The sequence below is a fragment of the Paroedura picta genome, chromosome 12 (assembly GCF_049243985.1).
Source record: "Paroedura picta isolate Pp20150507F chromosome 12, Ppicta_v3.0, whole genome shotgun sequence".
NCBI lineage: Eukaryota > Metazoa > Chordata > Lepidosauria > Squamata > Gekkonidae > Paroedura > Paroedura picta.
The window spans coordinates 9680266-9699515 of NC_135380.1; the positions used below are offsets into that span (position 1 = coordinate 9680266).

The 19250-nt window shown below is 47.2% G+C and overlaps 1 protein-coding gene across 4 annotated transcripts; it reads left to right on the forward strand.

Annotated features, from left to right (window-relative positions):
• The first annotated feature begins 286 nt into the window (after window positions 1-286).
• On the forward strand, window positions 287-15593 carry KCNJ1 (potassium inwardly rectifying channel subfamily J member 1). Of its 4 annotated transcripts, none has more exons than XM_077305726.1 (2): window positions 287-407; window positions 13564-15592. In XM_077305726.1, the coding sequence occupies exon 2, from the start codon at window positions 13578-13580 to the stop codon at window positions 14694-14696; it is 1119 nt and encodes a 372-aa protein (XP_077161841.1). In that variant the 5' UTR covers window positions 287-407; window positions 13564-13577; the 3' UTR covers window positions 14697-15592. The 4 variants fall into 4 exon arrangements, with proteins under 4 accessions (XP_077161841.1, XP_077161842.1, XP_077161840.1 ...); XM_077305727.1 differs by lacking the exon at window positions 287-407 and adding an exon at window positions 8466-8704; XM_077305725.1 differs by lacking the exon at window positions 287-407 and adding an exon at window positions 8467-9058.
• Window positions 15594-19250: the final 3657 nt, after the last annotated feature.

The following is a 19250-nucleotide window of genomic DNA, read 5'->3' on the forward strand; positions in this document are numbered from 1 at the left end:
ATCCCTGCCCCAGACAGTGTTCCATCTATTCGAATCACTCTGCGAGCGCTGCGCCCCCCCCCCCCCACTTTTAAGCATTGAAACTCTGTCACCTGTTCTCTACCCAAAGCTTTTTAGTAGCCACACCTCTCTCCTTCCAGGAAAGTTATAAAGTAAACCACAGTCCTAATTGTACCGTTGCATATAGATGAGCTGGGAACTAGTTTGATCTAACGCATGGATACATAAATACCAAAGGGAGTCTCAGGTTCCTTTTCGTTGGATCCAGCAGCCCAGTGGACCACAATAGCCAAGGATTGCACGGCCTCCGGGATCCCAAAGGCTAATCACTGGGTGAAGGTGGGCGACTGCTTTCTTGTGCCCCCCCACCCCCACTCTGCAGCGTTTCTTACTCCTTAGCAAGGAAGGTAAGAGGAAACTCCTTGTGACCCTCGTGACAGAAGATCTGTTTTTCCCAGGCGGTTTCTAGAAAGACGGGGCTTTGTATTGTGTTTTCCCAATGCTGCCTTGCTTTTGAGTTCTCTCTGCTTGGGGATCTGTCAGGTAGGGAGAAGGGTGAACACGTAAACACATGAAGCTGCCTTATAGGAAAAGAGAGTGCTTGTCCTTCAAAGTCCATACCTGTCTATTTTGACTTGCAGGGCTCTGCAGGGACTTGGGATAGGGTATTTCACATCTCCTGCTGCCTGGCCCTTTAATTGGAGATGCCAGGGATTGCGTCTTTATCCTTGCGGCATACCAAGGGTGGAAAAGTCATGTGAAATAATGCTGGACTCAGACCTGGGCTTGAATCCCTGTTTGGCCCTATAACTCACAAGATAATCGAGGGCCCCTCCTTTTTTCATAGCCTAAATCAAGAGGTAGATTTAGGACATAGATAAAATTGAAAGGCTACAGAGGAGAGTGATGAGGATGATCTGGGGCCAAGGGATAGGTTGAGGGACTTGGGAATGTTCAGCCTGGAAAAAGGAGGTTGAGAGGGGACATGATAGCCCTCTTTAAGTATTTGAAAGGCTGTCACTTGGAGGAGGGCAGGATGCTGTTCCCATTGGCTGCAGAGGAAAGGACACGCAGTAATGGGTTTAAACTACAAGTACAATGATATAGGCTAGATATCAGGAAAAAAATTTCAGTCAGAGTAGTTCAGCAGTGGAATAGGCTGCCTAAGGAGGTGGTGAGATCCCCCAAACTAGCAGTCTTCAAGCAAAGGTTGGATACACACTTTTCTTGGATGCTTTAGGATGCTTTGGGCTGATCCTGCGTTGAGCAGGGGGTTGGACTAGATGGCCTGTATGGCCCCTTCCAACTCTATGATTCTATGATTCTGTGATTCTAATTCGGCATATTATGAGCACTGGGATAGAACTGGAAATCTACATTCTGGGTGAGCTGGGATGGCTTTACTCTCTCTCTTTCTCTCTCTGAACCAAATTTACCTGGCAAGGTTGTTGCAAGGATTCAATTGGCTGCTCCCCATAAGCGCCAGCCTGCTAGCCTTGGGGAAGGGTGGGACACAACTGCAAGGTTAAGCGGCTTTCATGCATTGTCGGGGATGTCTTTGAAGTTTGCAAACAATGCAATAACAGTATGACGTACCATGAACAGTGTCAGAACTGGATTACAAGGGCAGGGAATGCGGTAAGCACAGGATAATACCCTAAAGCGTAACCCTACACCACTAGCACTGCAAACCCTCCTTTCCGCACACATCAGAAGCAGCTTGTCCGGCTTCACACAGGGAAATCCAGCTGCAAAAGCACCTTGAATCATAGAATCATAAGGTTGGAAGGGACATCGAGGGTCATCTAGTCCAAACCCCTACAGGTTGCAGGAAATTCACAACTCCCTGCCCACCCACAGCAGCCCCAATTCCGTGCCCAGATGATGCCCCCCACCCAAAAAAACCAGTCTGGCCTGGAAGAAATTCACCTCCCAATCCCAAAGTGGCAATTGGCATTTCCACTGAAAGTGCATCATTCATTGTGTGCGGAATTAACTCCATTCCTTGCCATTGCAGTTCTGTTTTCTTCATAGAAATGCCCCCTTAAATGATTTCATTGCATTCAATTGAATGCTAAAAGTGTAAAATTCTTCCTATCCTTCTCTGGGCAGAAGTGGCCAATTCCTTAGCTTGTGGCCAAGCCCAAAAAGGCAAGGGGGGGGAAGGCTGTGGACCCTCTCTAAGGCTCCCATTGAATCCCAGGGGTCCATGGACCCCTGGTTGGGAATCCCTGCTCTAGTCGGACCATCCCGCCACTCCACCGATCTGTCTCAATTCAGTCTTTTATGAATTGTCCAAGAGCAAAGTTGCATTAGAAAGTATCCATCGTTGATCACCTTCCCCATGTTATAGTTGGTTCCTTTTTCTTTAGCTTGCCCAAAGATATTTTAAGCCCCCAGTCAATAAGACAGTGACCTTGTGGCATTTAGGAATCTTTCTTGGGACAGGTGGGTATTCTTGGACCTTTAGGAAGGGCACAAGTCTTCAGGAAGAAGGCTCCGTGGAGCCTTAACTAATATCCACCAGGCCTGAATTTGGGCAAATGCATTTTGATTAAAAGGGCGAAGTCTCTTAGCGCATCATGCAGCCAAAAAGCTATTAGTGATTGTCGTTGCAATGGCAAATGCAAAAGGAATCTTTGCATCTCGTTTGCTTAACTGCTTCTCCCCATCAGCGGCTCATTTGACGGGTCGATAACTCACTCAATGGAGCTTGAAAACCAGGATGGTTGTGCAAAGACAATGCCATGCTTGCAGCAAAACAAGGAAAAGTTGTTTTTAAAGATAAAGGACAATTCAGAGAGCAGCAAATAGAAAGTTTAAATTAAGAAACTGGCCATGCTGTGGGAGGTGTCGCAAAAAATAGTTATAGTTATGATATTTTTTCCTTTATGGTGTCAGTAGAAAGTGAGGTCAAGCCACAGACAACATACGGCAACCCTGCAGCGTCCCCCCTTCACCAAAATTTGCATGACTTTTCTTGAGACATCTGTTTGCACATGCCAGATGTGCAAGAATGCAATGTGGAAGACCACAATGCTGCAAGTGGCGCACTTCTTGAGAGTAAATAAGTGCATTCCATTTGTTTTTAAAGTAAAGGACACATTAATATTTTCCACATTGGCAGAATGTCCCAAAGATGTTCAGATGGGCAAGGGAAGGCTGCTTAAGGACAGGACGAAGCATGGGCCATGCTGTGTGCTGAGTGGCCACTCATCTGGAGTACAAACCATTTGTTTGTTGTGCAGATTAATGGGGCTCCAGCAAGGTCAGGTGCTTTCCCCTGCATCTTTCAAAGAGACATGGAAGAAGAAGAGGAGGAGAACTGTTTTTTTTAATACTCTACTTTTCACAACCTGATAGAATTCCAAAGTGGCTTACACACACCTTTCCCTTCTTCCCTTTGGCTGGAGCTTCACTTGACACCCCCCCCCCTCACCGCCAATCAAACAGAAAGGAGACTGAAAATTGGGACAATGCAAATGCAGAAGGGTGACGTGTTTAAAACTGGGGGGAAAGGAGGCTGTAGAAACGGGTTCTAATCGACCAGAATTCGGCAAGATTTACAGTGGAAAAAATGTAAGCATGGACTCTACCTTGGTTGTCCAGATTAGAGGCCACTGCTGGGAGAAGAATGGGAAGGTGACTGTAAGCCGCTTTGAGCCACCTTCGGGTAGGGAAAAGCGGCATATAAGAACCAACTCTTCTTCTTCTTCTTCTAACATCTATACCTCACTGGCTTTCCAATTTGCAGTATACCTTCTTCCTTTTCAGCTGAAGGTCACTTGTGTGATTCCTCCAAGACTAAAGGTCCCGGATTCAATTTCTGACAACTCTTGGTAAAGGAATCCCTAACCCCACGTGGTATCAGAGACCTCGCTGTGCCCAATCCCCTTGCTGTGCCCAATGTCAGAGGAGACATTGCTCAGCTAGAGACTAACGGGTTCGTGCTGCAGAAGGCAGATTCGTGCATTCAAAACAGATCGGGAAACAGGCTTAGATAGGCACCTTGGTGGCATCATTTTCATTACTTTGGGACTTACTCAAAAACTAAATTCTCCCCCAGGGACCTATGCACTCTGAGCATTAAGGATTCTGCATGCCAGACTTTGGGCAATCTTGGGTAGTCAAACTGCGGCCTTCCAGATGTTCATGGGAATGCTGGCAGGGGCTCCTGGGAATTGTAGTCCATGGACATCTGGAGGGCTGCAGTTTGACTACCCCTGGTGTAAACAGTGGAAACTCAATTCTTATGAGCAAATCTTCTAGCCCAGGGAGGTGGATGGAATCTGGAGCCCGTCACACTGGTCGATTCATGAATCATCAGGTTTTCTCCAGGTTTCTTTTTCATTCCCACTGACTCCGAGGCGTGACTGTGTGGTTGTGCAGGAACCGATTCTGAGTTAATAGTTTACTCTTAAGATTCTTAAGAGTAACAGCAACAGGGAAAGGAAGGGGAGAGTGAATTTGAATGTGCTCTGTGCCTTTTGGACCTTAACCATTAACGTTTGGTATGTAGCAGAGACCCAAAAACTCCTTCTTCTGTTCGCTTGTCCCCCAAACTGGCTCTCTTGGTGTGTTTCTCAGGCAGGAGTACAACGGGAAAGCTAGGGTTGCCAGTCCCCAGGTAGGGCCCTAAGTTGTCCTGCTGATCTGCAGATGAAATTCCTCTGGAAGAAATGATGAACTCTATGATGTCACATCTCTGCTGAACTCCTGGCCATACCCAAGCTCCCCCCATTGCAGGCAAATCTGCAGGAGATCCCCAGGCTGAAGTTGGCAAATAGAAGATAAGTACCATTTTCTTATCTGTATGCCAAACTGGCTCATGCCCAGTTATTTTCTCCCCTGTCTTGGGATGAGATGATCAGATTTTTCCCTCCAGCCATTTACAATTTCTCATAAATTGGTCCACTATGTCACCTGGTCCCACACATTTCAGACTGTTGATCACCAAAGAAGAAATTAACTTATTTATCTATCCTTTAGCTGGGACTTTTGAGGATCTGTTATGACACTCAAAGTGTTGATGTCTGGTATCAAGTATTTAAAAGGGTGCCATATAGACGATGGAGCAGAGTTATTCTCTCTTGCTCCAGAGGGACAGACCAGAATCAATGGAATGAAATTAATTCAAAAGAAATTCTATCTAAACATCAGGAAGAAATTCCTGACAGTCAGAGTGGCTTCTCAGTGGAACAGACTTCCTTGGGAGGTGGTGGGTTCTCCATCTTTGGAAATCCTTAAACAGAGTCTGGATAGCCATCTGACGGAGAGACTGATTCTGTGAAGGCTCAAGGGGGTGGCAGGTTACAGTGGATGAGCGATAGGGTTGTGAGTGTCCTGCATAGTGCAAGGGGTTGGACTAGATGCCCCAGGATGCCCCTTCTGACTCTATGATTCTATGATTTACCATTCTTGTATGCTATTTTCAGGTCTAATGCTGATTTTTTAAAAATCCATTCTTTCTAGCACTCGTGGGGGTCCATATCCTTAACGTTCCTACTCAGTTTTCATGAATCTGAATGCTCCTTCATGGGATTCTGGCTGAGTATGTATGTACTGTCAGCTCTGCACAGCCTGAGCTGCCAGAACTCCATAGCCTGCCCAGGCCAAGCATGTCCATGCCCTTCCTTTTGCAAGATCGCCGTGTCCTGCCTCCTCCGCACACATTTCAATAACCCAGGTCAAATATCAACCCATGATACAGTGACATCAGATTCGAACAGGGATTTAATCTGCAAGCAGATCAGATTTCTTCCACAAAGGCATGTCAAGAAAGAGAAGTGACTTTGAGATGAGAGTTCCACCCCCCCCCCCCACCACCACCTTTGTGGGAAGCAGGAAATCCCCAAATTAAAAAGGACTGTTCTGATGATATCACATTCTTTCTTAGAACGACTCCTGGTGGCATGCAGAGAGCCTGGGGGGAGTGAGGGGGCAGTGGTTCAGAGCATCAAAGAATCCTGGAGTTGGAAGAGGCCAGACAGCCTAAAATGGGCTTTCTCCACCAGGGGTTTGTGAAACCCTGAGGTTTCTTGAAGGCCCTGGAAGGGTTTCCTGAATGGGCGGGAGTTATTCATATATATATATATATTTTAAAAAAATTGTTAAGCATTTATTGGGTGATATGACCATATCTGCTCATGTTGACCTGCCACCTCTCCCAAAATGGCCAATGATAGGCCTGGAGGGGGTGGGAAGGGGAGGGGCCCAGGGTGGGCGTGGCCACAGCTCTGCTTCCCAACTATATTCTGCATGATCGCCCAACTTCTGAGGTTCCCCAAAGCCTGAAGAATATTTTACGGGTTTCTCAATGGTGAAAGAGTTGAGAAAGGCGAGCCTAAAGCATCCCTGAGAAGTATCTATCCAGCCGCTGTTTGAAGACTGACACTCAGATCTACGAGATCCAGGTTCAAATCTCCACCTGGGCCACAGAAGGCCAAGGGCCAGACACACCCTCTCAGCCTAGCCCACCTCATGGTTGTTGTGAGGATTAACAAGGAGAGGAGGAGCTATTCTGCACCCCTCGGTCGCTCACTATGGCGGAAGATCTGGCTGCCCCGCTTACACAAGTGTGCAAAAGCTGCAAAAACAGCTGTCAAGGATGGGCGGGGTGGGGGTGGGGGACAGTGGCTTATTCTGCTTGCAAACTCTAGCTGGATAAACTCCTAGAGGATCCTCAGTGCATCCCTTGTTAATGAAACCCTTTTAGGTGTTAATTACCTCTTTGTTCATCTTCTGGAACAATTAGCTCCAATTTTCTGGCCGGCACCAGCGCCTGGGAAATTAATGCTCTAAAAAGCTAGCTTGGGGGGGGGAGGGGGGGTGACAATGCCTGTGTGGGTGTGAAGTGGTGGCAAGAGCTACTCCGTGCCCACAGGCAAAGTCCCAAGTGTTCCTGGAACAGCCTGCCAAGAGAAAACAGATGGTACCCTTCAGGGACTTTCAGCTATTGCCTTTATTTGCTCCCTAACAAAAAAAGGAGCAGGTGGACAGAGAGCCGGTGGACAGTCGTTCAGTTTGTTTCCGAATCCCGTAAACGGACTTCCATCCCCATCCCCACTGTTTAATAAAAGGGGATATTGGAAGGGACTGGAATAAAACAGGAGTCCGATAGAACCTTGAAGACAAATAAAGTCTATTCAGGGTAAGCTTGTATGCTTCTGGCCTCACTTCCTCAGATGCAGAGTCCACTGCTTCTGATTTGACAACAGAAGGGTAATTTGGGGAGGGGGGTTACTTACTTTGCACTCGATTCTATGTTTATCGTACGTCACCTGGCTATTAACATTTGGGAGTAAGGTCACCTGCTGGCGTGGGAGGGGGTGGGGTTGTACTAGAGCTCTAATTTGCAAAAATCTGCAATGGAAAATTTGCATGGAATTAAATTAAGGAGTATCTCCTGGGCCATGGCAGAAGGGAAAAAAAGGTACTGTCATGGGCAGGCGTAAGGTGGCTCTGGGAATCACTGAAAACTCTATGATGTTACCATAGAGTTTCTGGTGATTCCTAGAACTACCCTATGTCACTTGGGATTTTTTTTTCTTTGCTAGAAATGGCATAGCACTACAGCCAGCATTGGGCCCTCCCACCAATTGCCAGGCATTTCTATTAAAGCTGGAATGTATGCCACTAAAGGTACTCTGAATCTGATTCTGACATTCTTTTAAAGCTGGAGGAACTGACTGAAACCACAGCTTTGGAAACTGATTAGAGGTTGTTGTGTGAGATTTTATTTTCCTTCAGCCTCCATTTGTAACACAGACAGCTTTCTGTTGCAAGTGGAGTAAATCCAACCATTCTGCAAATAGCCTTCCTCCATCTAAAGGAGCCTCCCTGCAACTGAAGTAGAGGAATATAGAAAAGCCATTTAATTTTGCTCCAAGGGCAAAGCCATTTAATTTGGGGAGGGTTGGAGAAAGGCTACAAAATGAGCCAAAAGAAAAGGCAGATTAGAGACTGCCACACTGTGACTCCTTTAGAAGGTGGACTCTAAGGTGTTATACCCTGCTGAGTTCTGTCCCCTCCCCAAACTCTGCCCCCAAATCTCCAGCACTATCTCAACCCAGAGCTGTCAACCATAACCCGGATTAGCATGGGCCACTCTCCCTTCTAAGTCTTCTTCCACCTTCTCCTGCATGGCTGCAGGCCAGGCTCCCAGCTAATAATGATAACGTTTTATTGCCCACGGCCAAAGGCCTTTATAATCTTGAGTTAAGTTACAAATGCGCCGAATGCAAAGGTTAACCGAGGAGAGAAAAAACACGACAACAAAAACAGAGGCGATAAAAATTAATTGGGAACAAAATGAAGAAGCCCTAGTTTGAAAAACACCAAACGGAAACACTGCTGATTAGACATGGCGTGTGGCTCAGGTTTCCAGGGCAAGCAACACAAACAATGAGGCCGCATGGGCGACATGTCCATGGGTCCGTAGCATGTCGAAGAAATAATATTCTCTGTTCCTGTACCCAAGTCAAGGCTGTCCAGGATTGCCGCAATAAATGGAGATCTACGCTCCAGATACAGGGAGGACAGAACACAATAAGGAAGTGACTCCGGATTGGGGAATGGCTCAAGATTTGGGTGTGGCCCCTGGAGAGTTGGGGGAGCAAAGGGACTGCTATAGGGTGTAATGACGCAGAGTCCATTTCAGCCCTCTGTAGTTTGGAGGACAGTTGTAATTCTGAGAGATCTCCAGGTAGGGCTTGCCCTCTCTGGGTTGGGGAATACCTTGAGACTTTGAGGGTGGAAACAGGAGTGGGGAAGGGAGAGACCTCAGAGGAGCATAATGTTATGGATTCCACTCTCCATAGCAGCTGTTTTCTCCAGGGGAACTGGTTTCTGTTGCCTGAAGATGAGCTGTAAAACAGGGGGACCCCCAAGTCCCCCCTAGGCACTGGCATCCCTATGAACCTCAGGCCCCACCTGGAGGTTGGGAGCTCCACCACAAGGACAGAGGTTCTGTCCAACAAGGTTTCAGGTATAAGAAGGCAGTTGGCACAGCTTGCAAGCAGATGCCTGTGAAGGCTATTCTACCCATAATACAGGAAAGGTAAGAGTCTCTGTTTAGGGGCCAGTGGGCAGAAACTCAGGGGGAATGTGATGTCATTCTAGGAGCTCTGCTTTTCCTAGTCTCCATGGTATGCCATAACCTTCAAAGCTGCCATTTCCTTCCCAGAGACTGATCTCTGTAGTTTGGAGAGAAATTGTTGTTCCAGGAGAACTCAAGGTCCCGCCTGGAAATTGGCAACCCTAGCTTTTGATCCCTTTTGATTCATCCAGATCATCCCACTTCAAAAACTACTGGGGGATAAAAAAAGTAACTAAGGATAAAGCACTTTCAGTTTTATTTCAGGGCCTGCAGAAGAGCAGTCACTGCTCAACATCTCCAAAAGCTTTAAAAAAAAAGTAAGGTTGCTACTTTGGTGTCTTGAAAGGGAAAGGCTGCATTCCTCATGGCCTTTTGAAAGCTGGGGTGCAGGGTGGGGACTTGTATGTTTGCTTTAGCAGAACTGGATTGTGCATGCATGCTTGTTTGTGCAGGGAAAAATCACTGCGGTAAACTAATAAAAGGTTTAACTTTTAGAGCAGGGGCAGTCAACCTGTGGTCCTCCAGATGTTCATGGACTACAAGTCCCATGAGCCCCTGCCAGCAAACGCTGGCAGGGGCTCATGGGAATTGTAGTCCATGAACATCTGGAGGACCACAGGTTGACTACCCCTGTTTTAGAGCACATCAAACAGTAAGAAACCTCTCCTGCAGAGTAGCCACTGAGTTATTCCATTTGGAGTCACTGATCCAGGCACTGCCCTCTGGTCGGAAGGAAGGAAACCGAGAACAGTGTTTCATTCTAACGTTCAACAGAGCGCCTACTCCAGGAACGCTGCAATTTCTGGGCATCCGGAAGGACTTGGCCATCCAGCCGTAATGGATAGAGAATTGGAGCTGGTTGGAAGAACGGGAGAGCCTGCACAGCCCCAACAGGCAGGCCTCTCTGTGGATGGGTCCGTGGGTCTTGTGGAATCTTTAACCATATGATTTTTGGGGTCCAGGTCTGCCCTGGCCACTGGCAGGGAATGGGGGTGTAGGGTTACCAGATCCAGGTTGGGAAACTCCTAAAAATTTGGGGGAGAGCAGGAGACTTAGTGGGGTTCAATTACATAGATTCCACCTTCCAAAGCAGCCCTTTTCTCCAGGGGAACTGATCTCTGTAGTATGGAGAGGACCTGTAATTCTGGGGGATCCCCAATTCCCACTGGGAGGCTGGCATCCCTAGAGATTTAGGCACACCTTTTTGGAAATTATCGATCTAAATGTTAGAAGAGGCTGACCACTGCTATCTTTGAACCCACCGGGTCATGAGCCACACTGGATAAACACTTCCAAACGTCTTGGAATGAGAAAAGATCACATTCGCTGACTTAAATCAACAAGGAATCTGCTTGCCGACAACGGGGACAGCAAGATTGTGTGTGTCCTTCCCCAGCAATTAGTACACCTTGGTAAAGGAGATAAGACAAGCTTGAGTTACTGTTTGCCCATTTAAACCACATTATTCTCTATAAACATCCTGGTTTATACAACCGGCGTTAGATAACCTTTCCAGAAAAGCAGACCCACCACATGCCTACTCCTTAATGTCACCCGCAGCCAGTCTTGAGTTCATACTTGCTGGCTGGAACAAAAGAGCTTTGGTGATGGCTGGGTCCCCCACCCAAGATGCGTGCTTTGTTCTGAAAAGTTATGCCTCTTCGGAAAAACTTTAGCTGAAAAGAGAAACCCAGAATCATGTTTCATGTGACGCTTACCTTGTAAGACTGATCACAGACATCTCGTTCATCTGTCAAGACAGAACCAGAAGATCCAGAGCGGTGTAAAGGAGAGGCGGGTAGGACGATTGAGCCCCATAACAGCCGTGAATCTTGGCTGAATACGGATTTGAACTCAGGTTTCTCAGGCCCAAATGAAATTCGCTGTTTTGGGGGTGGAGTCTAATTGCTAGGAGGTGGAGTCTGTCAGAAGAGGGAAAGAGTCTGAAATACTTAGTGGGGTTTAAAATAGGGATGCCAGTCCCCTGGTGGGGCCTGGTGATCCTTCAGTTTTACAGCTCTTGCTGACAGAGATCAGTTTTCCTCGAGAAAATGGCTACTTTGAAGGGTAGACTTCATCACATTGAGGTCTCTCCCTGCCCCCAATCCCACCCACTCCTGGCTCCACCCCCAAAGTCTCCAGGTATCTCCTGACCCAGAGGTGGCAACCCTGGTTTTAAAAGGGATGTCAACCTTCTTCTTCTTCAGTGGAGAATTATTGTCCTCTTTCTTAGGTGTTTTCAAATAAATTATAGTGTTTGTATTGATGTCGACCAGTCAAAGAGGGGAAACAGACATACCAGTCATCTGGTATGATTTCCAGCTCCGGATTGAGAAATACCTGGAGAATCTGGGGTGGAGCCACAGGAGGGCAAGGTTTGGAGAGGAGATGGACTTCAGCAGGGTAGCATGCCAGAGTCCACCTACCAAAGCAGCCATTTTCTCCAGGGGAACAGATCTCTGCCACCTGGAGATTGGTTATAATCTGGAATTTAGCAACCCAAGTCACCCGTTGCAATTCCAGGAGATCTTCATGCCCCACCTGGAGGTTGGCAACCATGTGTGTGTGTGTGTGTGTGTGTGTGTGTGTAAATACTGGAAGATTACTGGGAAAGTTCTGTTGTGCAAGGAGGGCTTTCTTTTTGTTCCATCATGAGTTGCAGCACTCACACCTCAAGTGAGCGCAAAGAAATAAAACCTGTGGACTACCTGGGAGAATGACCTTGTCCCTCTTCCTCTGCTCACACACCTGCTTAAAGTTTAACTGGAACCCCCCTCCCTCCGGAGGGCAGTCTGAAGCCAGAACAAGTATGACCGCAGGGCCTTTCTTGGGCGAGCGGGAACACGAGACCCAGCCAAGCCAGAGATGTGCTGCTGCCATGCATTGCCGAATCATATGTTCTCGATCGCTTCCGTCTCCCCTCGTCAGGCATTCGGGTTTTTTAAAAATTTTGTCACAATTTGCGGAACATGAAAGAAAATACAAGATGCTCGGTGCTCTTCTGAGCTGTGTTCTAAAGCTGCTGGTGATGGTGGGAAGGTCTGTCAAGTCGCAGTGGACATTTGGTTTTCAAGGCAACCGCCCAACAGAGATGGTTTGCCATGGCCTGACTCTGCATGGTAACCTGGTGGTCTCCCATCCAACTCATAGCCAAGATAGACCCTGAGATCTAATGAGATTGGGGTAGCCTGGGCCAGTTGGGTCAAGACATTTTAAAAACCTTCAAGTTCATTGCAAGTATTGCATTATTATATTTTCTGCCATCTAACTGGGGTACCATTCTTTCCTCAAGCACAAGACGTGGGCTTCTCGCCTCATTGATGCGCCACCTTTCCTCCCAGCAGGGAAACCCTTACAGCATTCCCAGCTTTCGTTTTTATTGTCACAACAATGACTGGTCCAAGGTCACCCAGCAAGCTGCCATGGCAGAGTAGAGATTCGAACCTGAATCTCTGAGATCCTAGGTCAGGTTTCCCAGGATTTCTTAACAGCCCTGGAAGGGTTTCCTGAATGGGTAGGGGGTAATTACATTTTTGAATATTCTTTACATTTGTTAAACATTTATTAAGTGATATGACCATATATGGTCACACCGACCCACCCATCCCCTCTCCCAAAATGGCTAATGATGGGCCTGGAGGAGGTAGGAAGGGGAGGCCCCCAGGTGAGCATGTCCACAGCTCTGCTTCCCAACCATATTCTGCTTGTTCATGCCACTTATGGGGGTTTCTCAAAGCCTGAAGAATGTTCCCAGGTTTTTCAACAGTAAAAGAATTGAGAAAGGCTGTCCTAGGCCAGTCCTCTAACCACTATACCACACCTATTACGGATCGAGGCCCAGGCTTCCCCAGATGGAATTGGGTTTCAGAGTTCTACAGCCACTGCAAAACCTCTACACCCCTCTTGAATGTATCACCATCTTCCAAAGCTCCTAATTTGCTACTGGGGGGAAGCCATGCACATACTAGCATATTCCCCTCCTCCTAAGTGACAAACGGCTCTTTCAGGCTGCAGCAGGATAGGGAGGAACAGAGTAAATAATCAAACCACGTCAAAGGAGTCACTGATCTTCATCCATTGGTTTCAGCTTAGCTTCAAGACAGGGTTTGAATCCCAAATCTACCCTCTTCATTGCAACTTGTAAGTGTGATCGTCAGGTCTAGAATAACAACCACCCCATGCTCTGTGAACCTCATGTGACCGTTTCATGATTTGTACTTTCTTCTGCACTCAAGTGCCAGATAAATGGTCCCCATTTAGCTACTCTATTGGACAGTCATGAGGTTGCATTGTTTGTACAGTACAAAGTTAAGTACCTCTATGGAATTCTCCCTTAGGCAGGCACACCTTTACTACTTTATGCATCCACTGGAATCCCTTCCAGAATGGGTCAGATTAAGCAAAGGAAAGATCAACGGGCTATTAGCAGCTCTAATGTTTATGCAATGTTCTTTTCTTTCCCTCAGAGCGGCTGGTGGGAATGTTTAAGTACTTCCGGAACCATTTCGTCAGTCACTTAACCGAATGCAAAAGACGAAGGTCACGGCTGGTGTCTAAAGATGGGAGATGCAACATCGAGTTCGGGAACGTTGAAGAACAGTCAAGGTTTGTTTTCTTGGTTGACATCTGGACCACCATCCTGGACCTCAGATGGAGGTACAAGATGACCATCTTCATTTCAGCGTTCTTAGGCAGCTGGTTTCTTTTTGGCCTACTGTGGTACATAGTCGCATATGTACACGAAGATCTGCCGGAGTTCAGCCCCTCTGCAAATCACACCCCATGCGTTGACAACATCAACGGCTTGACTTCTGCCTTTCTGTTCTCCTTGGAGACCCAAGTCACTATAGGCTATGGTTTCAGGTGTGTTACGGAACAATGTGCCATGGCAATTTTCCTGCTGATCTTCCAATCTATCTTAGGAGTCATCATAAACTCTTTCATGTGTGGCGCCATCTTGGCCAAGATCTCCAGGCCCAAAAAGAGAGCAAAAACCATCACCTTCAGTAAGAATGCTGTTATCAGCAAGCGAGGGGGGAAACTGTGCCTTCTCATTAGGGTGGCCAACCTCAGGAAAAGCCTTTTGATCGGCAGCCATATCTACGGCAAACTGCTGAAGACCACGGTCACACCGGAATTAGAGACCATCATCTTAGATCAAGTCAGCGTGGATTTTGTAGTCGACGCTGGCAACGAGAACTTATTCTTCATCTCTCCCTTGACCATCTACCACATCATTGACAAGAACAGCCCCTTCTTCCACATGGCAGCGGACACCATCCTCCAACAAGAGTTTGAGTTGGTGGTGTTCCTAGATGGGACTGTGGAATCTACCAGTGCCACCTGTCAAGTCAGGACGTCCTACCTCGCAGAGGAGGTCCTCTGGGGCTATCGTTTTGCCCCCATTGTCTCCAAGACCAAAGAAGGGAAGTACAGAGTGGATTTTCACAATTTTGGCAAAACGGTGGAAGTCGAGACTCCCCATTGTGCCTTTTGCCTCTACAATGAGAAAGATGCCAAAGCGAAAGCCAAGATGGGGTATGACAACCTTGGATTCCAACTTCGAGAAGTCAACGAAACCAGAGACACCCAAATGTAACTTTGGGCGTTGGTGGGACAGGAGAACTCTCGAAAATAACTAAGGTGTCATGCTGATATAATGAACATAATGAATAGGGGTTGTTTGGGGGTACCAGATGAGTTCTCCTAGCCCAATGAAAACAGGATCGATAGCAGCCATTTCCTGAATGTTTCTGAATGACATCATGTTTATTTTCACAGAATGTATTTTTTATATATATGTGTGTATTTGTGGGACTGTTACTTAAACCAGTTGACTTCTAGAGAATACATTTTTTTAAGGAAAAAGAAGAACCCATAGATCTAGGAAGTCATTTTGATAATATGCGAGCTAAGAAGAAACTGTATGCAGCCGGAATGGAAAAGGGAAATTCAGTATTAGGAACTATTACAAAATAGACTGCATTGCATTTCTTTTAAAAACCGCACTGGCTTTATGGAAATTGATGCTGTATCCACCTTAAGCATGCCAAATACGAACACAATGGTTAGCCTCAAATAGGATCTTTGACAGCCAGTGTGGTATAGTAGATGAATGGTCAGGGGAGGGTCTGACAGAGGTTCAGATTGGTTGCTCTGCCACAAAGCTTGCTGGCTGATATCAGGCCAGCTGCTGCTTCATAGTCAAACCTACCTAGCAGGGTTGTTGTGAAGATAACATGTGCAAAGGAGAAACGTTCCATGGAGGAAAGATGAGATACAAAATGTCACAGAGAAAAAAGATACCATGGAACCAGGAAAAGGACCTGACTATGGAGCAGGAGCATATTTGCTGTGCAAAATGGCTAAAGAATTCAAGACTTTTTAGTGCAGAAAAAATATGTGCATGGTGGAATATCATACAGTTTGTACAAGTATGAATGGTGTGCGGAAAACACAGATATTTCTAATACTCGCCAACGCTCAAGGAAATGATCGCAAATATCACCAGTACTTGCTGTCGCCAATTTCTGCTTTGTTGTGCCAAAGTTCAGGCAATGCTCTCGCCAAGTCATGCTGTTCAGTTATATCATGAATGAGGGACTGACCTGGATCTTCTCATACACTACAAGGTGCCAACAGAGGTTTGGAACCAGAAGAAGAAGAGTAGGCTTCCCCCCCACACACACACACACACACTTTTCTCTACCCTGAGGAGTGTCCAAGCCGCTCATAATCGCCTTCCCTTCCTCTCCCCACAACAGGCACCTTGCGAGGTAGATGAGGCAGAGAGAATTCTGAGCAAACTGTGGCTGGCCCAAAGTCACCCAACAAGCTTATTTTGGAGGAGTGGGGGATTGAACTTAGTTCTCCAGATTAGAGTTCACAGAGCTGCTACACCATGCAGGCTCTCAAGAGATCCAGCTAGGAACTAGTTATTTATTGGCTGCACCACTGACATCCTGTAGATTCCACAACCCTAGCAAACAAAGATCTGAGTTTCAGGGGCCCTCTACCCTAATCTAACTCTATGATGCACATGCACTCAGCCATCCATGTACAAAAACGCAGATGTGAGTAATTCTTTTGTGTACACACACATTTTTTTCCCTTTCCGTCTCAGTTGTCACCAGTTTGGGTAGCATACTGTCTTCTAAAGACTATGGAAACCCACAGGGAAAAAAACGTGAATGAACTTCATCTTATCTGAAATTCCAGGAATATCCCTTTGAAGATCTCAGTCTTGTCCAGGGATAAACCAAATTACAAAATTCTGTTCAAGGCCCACACTCTAGACTAAGCAAAACTGCCCTTCTGTAGGGATTTGTACAGGTAAGGAGGCAGTATTGTTGACAGGTCCCTCGACGCTGCCAGCCGAGGATAAGAAACATTTTCCAGGAATGGGGAAGAACGGCACAAGGTGCTACTATTACCTGGAAATGATGGTACATCAGGGGGTAATGCTCTGGCTTTTGGGCACAACTCTATGGTAGAATTAGCTTCTAACCATAGATTTTTCTGCCTTCAAACCAGAGAATCACACACAACAACCCTATGCTGATGTCACTTCTGGGTGAGGTCAGCATGGCATGTTAATTTGTAGCTTTCTTTTGGTTGGGGAGGGGCTAGTGGGGACAAGTTGCATCCAAAAAGTGGGGGACCACTGCCTGGACTCTAGGAGGAGGCCTCCGTGTTAGGTGATCTTCAACTTCTGCAGGCCTGAGCCTAGGATTGGCAACTAGACAAAAGGAGAAAAAGTCATGTCCCTTCAATAGAGGCCCACCGGGGCATGATTTACCAAGGGGTGTTACTTACCGGCACGGCATGAAAAGCTTCCCAGACCCCATTCCACGTATCCGACTTCTGCTCAAGGGACAGGGCATTTTGCTCCAACTGGCGACCATGCTGGGGACACAACATTAATCCCAGGGGGCAGCATGGCAGCAGGAAGTCACAATCATGTGACAGGAAGGAAGGCGTTCTCAGCATGGCTGTGCTAAAATAGAGCCTTTCTCACTGCTGTTGTGGCTTTTCTGAGCATGCATGCGAAGAGTGTGGAGAGATGGAGGCATCCCTCTCTCTGAATGCCCAGCAGCAGCCCATCCTTCAAAAAACCAGCAGAAATGGCCACTCCAGAGGAATTAGGACATTGGAGTCCTTCCTTTGGATGCCTTCCTTTGGAGCTCTGCTCCGATGTCCCCCCCCCCCTAAAGCCAGCAATCAAATCTTCTTCCTAAATATATACAAATCGAGGATGCTGTCAGGATGTTGAGAATGAAAACGGAATTAAAACCAAAGGAGCTGTATTCAAAACGTGGGGGGAGGAAAGGGCAGGGATGCAAATGTGGCCGCAGGAAGGGAAGGGAAGGGAAGGGAAGGGAAGAGCCACAATCTGATCAGCATCCCCGACTCAAGTTTTGTGCACTTAATCTACCTCGGACACGTATGTCCCGCCCGCCCGTCCATATATTTGTTCGTAAGAAAGAGCCGGCAGATGTCCCCTTTACCAACGAAAGCAGAGACCAGTACCTGGGTAAGCATGGGGTTTTGAATACATGGGTTGACTATCTTGAGCATTATTATATGAACATATCAAGCATACATTGTGCACAGATGGTGCGCAGCCCTGTACAGACAACCCATCCGCAAATCAGCTCCCTACAGCCGGGTATGACGCCATGCAATCCTCACTCCCGAGCAGCCATTTTCTCCCTGCAGAAGTGATTTTTGCAATCCAGAGATCTGATGTATTTTATTTGATTCATTTGATTTATTTATTGTATTTATATAACGCCCTCCCCTGAGGCTCAGGGCAGTTTGCATGAAGTGCAGAAAACAGTAAATGGAACTCAGCTGTTCATAATAACAATAATCTTAGCATTAAACTATAACAGAGGTATAACGATGCAGACAGGTCCAGAATATAAGGTATGGGTGGATTTCTGAAAGGCAGAGAGCAGGGGCCCTGTAGTTGGTGCTGGTCACCTGCTGGTCTCAACCAAATGCCTGGTGGAAGAGCTCCCTTTTGCAGGCCCTGCCGTTTGGCAACCCTAAAACTAACAGGTCTCTTCTTCCTGGCTGCTGTGAGGTTAGCAGGCTCATCGACAAAGGAGTGGTGTTGTGAGCTGGACAGGACTCCATGGGGGCTGACTAGGGCCCTAGAGACCAGTCCTGCCCATAGGGTTCCTGCTGATTGCCATAGCAGGAAATGCCTGGCAGTCCCAGCGTGACGGAGGCAGACCACTGGGGAGCAGATAGAGCCCTCCAAACAGACCCCAACAGCTAGAGAACAATGAGTGGAATTTCCTCTCTGTCCAGCGCTGGCTCTTTGTTAGCCGGCAGATAAAAGCCCCGGGTCCAGGAAGAGAGGTTATCGGGGGAATACAGCATCCACCGAGGAAGAATCCCGTAGGAAATCTATTTGGATGCTTGTCATCCCCCGGCCATCAAGAGAAAGTTCTGTTGGGAGGACGAAAATAAATGTAATCTTCCAGCACAGGCACAGCGAGAGGAGAGCCTAATGACATTTCGCGACAGCTAACAATTGCTTGATCCTTTCCCCGGCGCGAAAATTGTTATCTCGGCCGTTGTGTGCTGTGACAATTGGAGAGCGGTGTTTGACGCTCAATAGACCTGTCCAACGCTGATTCCCTCCTCCCTGTTCCCCCAGCCGAAAAAGAAGAAACCAAGCTTGTCCAAGGCCTCTGAGGAGTCCTGGAATCGGAACACATGTGTGTCATTTTCAAATAGAAGGTATTTTTATGTCTGGTGTAGATTTGGTTCTGCCAGGGCACTGTGTTCCGTGTAGTGTTAACAGGGCCCCCTACCCAGGGGAGGTAGAGGGTAGGGTTGAAAGTTTCGGGTTGGGAAAACTCTAGGAGAGCTTAAAGTGGAGCCTGGGGAGGACAGGGACCTCAGTGGGGATACTCATTTATCCCCCAAACAACCACTTACTCCAGTAGTCTGGAGATGAGCTGTAATTCCAAGGGGTCCCCAGGTTCCGCCTGAAGAAGAAGAGTAGGTTACCCCGCTTTTCACTGCCTAGAGGACTTCCAAAGCAGTTTACAAATGCCTTTCCCTTCCTCGCCCTGCAGTAGAAACCCACTTTGTGAGGTAGGTGGAGCTGAGATAGCTCGGATAGAACTGTGACAGT